At 37.6% G+C, this 7,545-nt stretch overlaps 1 protein-coding gene across 2 annotated transcripts in view; it reads left to right on the forward strand.

Moving 5' to 3' along the window:
• The window catches only part of ltbp4 (latent transforming growth factor beta binding protein 4), a 93,849-nt gene that overhangs the window by 67,060 nt on the left and 19,244 nt on the right, over positions 1-7,545 (forward strand). For both annotated transcript variants that reach the window (XM_084124978.1, XM_084124979.1), the window contains 4 exons: positions 1,250-1,369; positions 1,460-1,579; positions 6,163-6,288; positions 6,456-6,581. In XM_084124978.1, the coding sequence (XP_083981104.1) occupies positions 1,250-1,369; positions 1,460-1,579; positions 6,163-6,288; positions 6,456-6,581 (492 nt within the window). The remainder of the gene's footprint in view (positions 1-1,249; positions 1,370-1,459; positions 1,580-6,162; positions 6,289-6,455; positions 6,582-7,545) is intronic.

A 7,545-nucleotide genomic window follows, 5' to 3' on the forward strand; every position in this document is an offset into this window, starting at 1 on the left:
TAATTAGCTTACAAAAGTGAAAAATAAAGGGGAAGTGGTTTCTTTTTTTAAGTCTCCATGCAATTATGAGACACAATTATCAATCAGTCAACTTTTATTTCTATAGCACATTTAAAAACAACACAAGCTGACCAAAATGCTTTGCACTACCAAAATGGCCAAACAGACTTATATTGCGAGATATAGAGTCACAATTACCTCTTTATGTTTTATTGCCAATGCTACAATTTTCTATGTCATAATCATTCATTTGTTAACAAACATGTATCCATTACATCAATGAGCTCATTGATTCTGCCTTAAATTAGTACATTGTTTAAATTAATACATTTTTAGCTAACTGTAAAACTGCTTTGAAATGATGTGTATTGTGAAAAGTGCTATAGACATACATGTGAATTGAATTGAATTGAATTGAACTGAATTGAATTCTGAGGTGGAAACGGGCCCTCTCTCCAAAAGTCAAGTCACATTTATTTGTATTGCACTTTTCACAATACAGTATAGATTATTTTAAAGCAGCTTTACAGAATATGCATGTTTGAATGTTTCAACATTTTAACTAAAAACTTTAACTAAAATTTAAATGAAAACCGAAAATATAAAAATGAAATCTAATTCAAAATATTAACAAACACTATAATATGGTGTAAGTTCTCAGTTCAAGTTCTCCTGGGAAGTTCATATTTACGACTTGGAATTTTACAATACTATCGTTTTTTTGTACATGCAACTTAGATAGTTTTATTGTTAATAATAATAATTTAATTAATTTCAACAAATGTACCATCAATACAGACGCTGCATTCATTGCATGCTTCATGTTATCTTATTGACGCGCGCGCAACTCTTTCATGTGCGTAAAACCATCTTTCTGACATGGATGAAAATAAGGCCAGTTCAAGACCAAGAATCATAACTATAACAATAACTATATTATTGAATATAGTTATAACAATAACTATATTCTTTTATATTTAAAATGATTTTTAGAAGTATATCATTATAGTTATTGTCCTTGATGCGAACGTGCCTTTATAGTCATTACAGTGGAAAACTATGTACTTTTTCTCCACTGAAAGTTTTTTCAGAAAGACAATCAGATTGTTGTTAAACTCCGGTACTGTATTTCTATCCCTCAAAGTCTCGTTTTCATTCCTGTCAAAAATTAAATATGTGTTAGTGCTACTAATGTTACTAAGATAAGTCTGATTTGAATGCCTATTTTAACACATTTGTGTGTGTTCAGACACAGATGAATGTAGTCTCAACCCGACGCGCTGCACTAATGGCGAGTGTAGAAACACTCCCGGCAGCTTCAGATGTGTGTGTGCCGTGGGCTTCCAGCTACAGGACAGCGCTTGCACAGGTATGAGAACACACAGGGCTGTCAGTTCATCCTTTTATTTCATTTCATCCAATAGCATTTACATAAGCTCTACATGTCTTCCTTTGTTAGACATAGACGAGTGTTTGGACGCGCTGCAGTGTCCCGGCCAGCAGTGCCTGAACTCTCCGGGCTCGTATAAGTGTGTTCCCTGCAGAGACGGGCACAGCATGCAGAGCGGACGCTGCACAGGTTAGACGAGCTTAACCTCCAGCCACAGGCGTTTCCGACATCTGACTCGCCATGTCGGGTTTAATCTTCGTTAATACTTGTTGTGCATACTTTCAAGTCATCTTGCAGTTCCCTGAGTGCAAACAGCTGCTTCTCACCGCACAAGTCAAGTCAGCTTCATTTATACAGCGCTTTTAACAATATAGATTGTTTCAAAGCAGCTTCACAGTGATAATAGGAAATTAAAGTAACAGAGATTGTTTAGGCTTTACAGCAGCTCTAGAATAAAGTTATTGTCCAGCTAAAGTTAGTTTTTATTGATTCACTTCCGTTGCAAAGATCATTAGTAACTTAGGGGCCGCTAACACACCGTTCTAACAGAAAACCCATAGGGCCCTATCTTGCACCCAGCGCAATTGACTTTGTACACCGACGCATGTATCATTCCTATTTTGCCCCCGCGCACAGCGGACTTTTCCCTCCACAGACGCACGTCGGTAAATTAGGGAATGAACTTGCGCTCCCGGGGGCGGTTCAGCGGAAAGAGGAGGCGTGATCCGGCGCAAACGTTCCCTGGTGCTATTTTGCAGTTTCAGAAAACAATTCCGCCACTGACCAGGAGAAACCTAGTCTAAAGTCAGTGGCGCGTTGCGCATGTTACTCATATGCTATTTTAAGGGCGCATGCTCTGCCATAATCAATGTAGCGTGTGCACAACGCGCATCTCATCTACACACAGACGCAGCAGTTCTCATTTTTAGAAAACCATACATTATTCCAAGGAAAAATATTAACACACGAGGGAAATCATTATGGTGTCCATGAAGATGTGAAAAAATAGGCATAAATCTAGCTTACACACAGAGGTGGGCACAAATACATCAAAAACTATTTTGTTACAAACTACAAATACTGGCTCATGAAATGTAACAAAATAAAATACTAAATACTGATGTGAAAAATGTATTTAAATAAAATACAAGTAATTAGTATTTTGAAAATACAGAAATACTCCCACAATAATCTTAAAGGGTTAGTTCACCCAAAAATGAAAATTCTGTCAGTAATTACTCACCCTCATGTTGTTCCAACCCTGTAAGACCTTCGTTCATCTTCGGAACACAAATTAAGATATTTTTGATGAAATCTGAGAGCTTATAAAGCGACGAGAATACTTTTTGTGCGCAAAAAAAAAAGACTTTATTCCACTATTCATTTCCTTCTCTCTGGGCCTCGAGTTAGCTCACGTAGTGTTTTAGCGCAGCGCATCTGTGTTGCACGTCACACGCATCACACACATGACCAGCGTCGGCCAATAGTGAGCCTACATGTGACGTGCAACACAGACGCGCTGCACAGTTATACTACGTGAAAAAACTCGAGGCCCAGAGAGAAGGAAATGAAAAGTGGAATAAAGTCGTTATTTTTGTTGTTTTTTTGCGCACAAAAAGTATTCTCGTCGCTTTATAAACTTAAGATTGAGCCACTGTAGTCACTTGGACTATATTAACGATGTCTTTAATACATTTTTTGGGCCAGCAAGTTATAATGTCTTAGAAGCCTATGGAGGAGTGATCCAGCTCTCAGATTTAATCAAAAATATCTTAATTTGTGTTCCGAAGATGAACAAAGGTCTTACGGGGTTGGAACAACATGGGGGAGAGTAATTACTGACAGAATTTTCATTTTTGGGTGAACTAACCCTTTAATGCCGTTTTTAAGAGGAGCAGCGCCACTTCTTCTCCTGTGTTCAAAACTCATTCACTTCTTGGAGGGAGCCCGGTCTACAGGGTGTCACGTGATTTTCGTGCATCTAACCTGGACATTGCCATTGCCAACATCAGACCGAAAATATGGCAAAATCGTTTACTATGGTGATAAGCATATGGTGATTTTTCTTAAGTATTTAAGTATTTGAAATACTCTAAATACACTCCCTCAAAATATTTTGTTACAAACTACATTTTATTTTTTCCACACCTGCAAAATACAAATTACAAAATACACTAAAGTAATTAAATACGTATTTAAAATACATTTAATTGAAATACTGCCCATGTATGCTTACACATTTACCCAAATTATTATACGCCTGTTTAACCGAAACTAATTTGGGTGTGTTTCTCCATCCCCAATGTCACTTCTCTGTGTTTTACGGCCCTGACGAGAACGTCGGTCTCCTCGGCTGTGAACCGCTCCTGGCAAATCCGCCGTTATAATAGCAATCCGCCATGGAACAAGCGCGCCTGCTCTTAAAGGGAATGTGAGATGAGGCTCTGATTGGTTTATTTCACGTTACGCCCAAACCACACCTATGAGTAATGAAGCGACTTCAGACCAACACATTTTAGATTTCCGAGACCCGCCCACAAAGTTACTTGCGTTTCACGCTTGATACTTGCGTTTCAGATCGTTAAAATAAGGCCCCATATGCGCTCCGGCCGCTCATTTGCTCAAAACAGTGCTGAAATGGCTCGAGAACGCAAACCATGAAATAGGATCCAAGGTACAAGCCTTGAAAAATATAATACAAAATTTTTAATCGCTTCCACATAGCCACGCGAACCGGAATCATCCCGACAACGCGTTATCTGTACTGAGGTAAAGGGAAGGGAAGGAGGCCTTCACAGGGGAGAGACTAGTTGACATTTCAGCACTGCGTTGTCGTCATGTTCAGGCGCAGGTCCTTCATCAGATCTGGATACGGCATGGATCCGGCGGACTGCGGTAAACCTCGGGATAAACAGAGAGACTGATATTAGCGTAGACGCCATTCTTCTTATGATGTATCGAGTACATCAGGATTTATGGGACGTGTTCCCAGTTCCGGCTGACCTGATCTATGCAGCCTAACGTTGAATTATAGAAGTCTATTATGTGTATGCTAGGTCAAAGAGATGTGTTTTTAGTCTAGCTTTGAACTGACAGAGTGTGTCTGCTTCCCGGACAATGGTAGGAAGACTGTTCCAGAGTTTTGGTGCTAAATAGGAGAAGGATCTCCCGCCAGCAGTCGATTTTGATATTCTAGGTATTATCAACTGGCCGGAATTTTGAGATCGCAATAGACATGAAGGACTATAATGCGCTAAGAGCTCACTCAAGTACTGTGGAGCTAAACCATTTAGTGCTTTGTAAGTAATCAGCAATATTTTAAAATTGATGCGATGATTAATAGGGAGCCAGTGCAGTGTTGACAGAACCGGGCTAATATGGTCATACTTCCTGGTTCTGGTAAGAACTCGAGCTGCTGCGTTTTGGACCAGCTGTAGTTTGTTTCTTAAGTTGTTTAACAAGTAAAGGATGCCGTGCAGAAAGTTGGCTTTGGCAAATGAACGGCATCATGTGTGTGAGAGCTTCATTCCTCTTTCATGGTCTATCTCTCTCTTCCTTCATCTCTCTCTGCGGTGTGAGAGGAGGCATGTGGCCTACAGATGGCAGGACTCAGATCTCAGCCACGTGTTCTGGCACAATTATCTACATCCGCCTCGACTGTGTGTTTGAGTCATGTGGAGAGTGAGATAAAAAGTGGCCAGGTCGAGGGAGGGTTGATTCAACACATCTGTCTCTCAATAACCCTCCACCTTCAAAACTATATTTATAATATTATATATACAAATTATATATAGACTAAAGCACACTAGCATAGAAAAATGAAATATTAGTAATTAAGCAATGAAAAAATATTTAAACAAAAATAAATCATGAAATGTCAATACAGTTTATAAATATATTTTCAATAAATAATATGTTAATTAATAATTCACATGAAATGTTTCAGTAAATAAATAAATAATAAAACATGATAAATATCCTCATAAATAAATAAAAATTCCATAGGACATTGAGGCATTCATCAGTTGATGCTGATATTTACAGTATTTATCAAATTTCATTTGATTTGAGATTCATTTTATTGACAGATTTCATTATTTATTTATTTTTAAACATGTATTTCTGGTTACTGACATTGCATGATTTTTTTAAAAACATATATGTATTTTTTATTGACACATTTCATGATTTATTTATTTTTTAAACATTTATTTTATTGACACATTTCATGATTTATTTAAAACATTTATTTTATTGGCATTTAATTATTTATTTATTTATTTTTAAACATACTGTATATTTATTTATTTTATTGACATTTCATGATTTATTTATTTTTTAAACATATATTTATTTTATTGACACATTTCATGATTTATTTAAATATTCATTTTATTCACAGATTTAATCATTGATTTATTTTTTAAACATATTTGTTCATTTTTTTTTCACACCTTTCATGATTTATTTATTTTTTAAACATTTATTTATTTTATTGACACATTTCATGATTTATTTAAAACATTTATTTTATTGGCATTTAATTATTTAATTATTTTGGTTTAATAAGAGATGGTTTAAAATGGTCATTAAAACAAAATTATGACTATATTCTTGCAAAAAGCTTGATTGACATTAAAAAAGGGGGCTGCAAGGAAGAAGATAAAGTATGATTTGATGATATGATGCTTAGCGTGGCAGACTCAAACTCATTAATACAAGCACAGCTTTTATGATTCTGCATTGTCACAAGCTGTTTGTTTCCCCTTCAGACATTGATGAGTGTGCGAGTCCTCACATGTGTGGGCCAGAGAGTGTGTGTGTGAACACGGACGGGTCGTATCGCTGCGACTGCTTACCGGGGTACAGAACAGCTGGTCCACGGCGCCAGTGTCGAGGTCAGAGACGATTCAAAGAAAACACTACATTCAATTCTCATTCAGTTCAAAGAAAAAAACACACACTTTCACGCTCTCTCTGGCTGCTTAGAATATGCTATTCTCAAATATGCGTTTGTTTTTAACTCATTTCTCCCACTATGGCACGCTGTCATCCGCTGGCTCAGACATTAACGAGTGTCTGGAAGGAGATTTCTGCTTCCCGAGCGGAGAGTGTGTGAACACAGACGGCTCGTTTAAGTGTGTTTGTGCGCGCGGCTACAAGAGCGCCGTTAACGGGACGTCCTGCCAAGGTATGACACCAGTCCTCATATATATATAACCAACATCAAGCTGCCATTTTAGACATAACGTGTCGGGAAATATAAAAGCTGTAGCGTGACGAATGTTTTTCTTCCCGGCCTTGGGTTTGGATTGTTTTTATGAATTCTTCAGTTGTCATTAGGGAGTTGTTTTAAAAGAAAATCTCTCAAATGTGAAAAATTACTTAACTCTTGGATGAAATGATTCTCATAACTGCATTACTCAGAAGCCTGAAGTAAACATTTCTCCTTTCGACACGTCCACCACACGCTCTATTAGATAAAATCAAGATGCAGGATAATTACGCAGCATGTGATAAAGGAAAACATCTGCACTCCGACTCAAATCCTGTAGTCAACCTGATTATATATATCAGTTATTGTATGTATTGCATCATTGAAATGTATATTGTAAGTGCATATAGTTTTAATTGACCCTATTATGTTATTTTAAAGGTTCTTAATTTTGTTTCCCAAACAGATTTATGTGCATCCAATGTCAAAAACACTTTAATTTCCTCATAATATCCATCACAGCATCAGCTGTTTTCTCTCAGTGTCTGAAACGGTTCGATCAAAGATTCAGTCTCTCTAAACCCCGCCTCTCTGAGAGCTGCTCTGCTCTGATTGGTCAGATTGGCCCAGTGTGCTGTGATTGGTCAGAAACCAAACGCTCATTATCATATCTGAATCTCAGCTCTTGATCACAGTGATACGAACAGTAACGATGGCGTGGGTTTTACCGTATCAGTCTCAGAAAACAGCGTCTTCTCGACATGAACAACACGAACCAAACTCTTCCAGTCTCAGATAAACTACAGTGTTTGAGGGCGGAGCTAAGAGACGCTGCTCAGCCAATCAAGATCATAAATGGCTGGCATTATGCAAATTAGTTTAAAACGTGCACAGATTCAGCGGGAAGAGAGACTGGAATCACTGACGACTCGTTTCAGGC

The sequence above is a fragment of the Abramis brama genome (genome assembly GCF_963993115.1).
Source record: "Abramis brama genome assembly, chromosome: 9".
In the NCBI taxonomy this organism is placed as follows: domain Eukaryota; kingdom Metazoa; phylum Chordata; class Actinopteri; order Cypriniformes; family Leuciscidae; genus Abramis; species Abramis brama.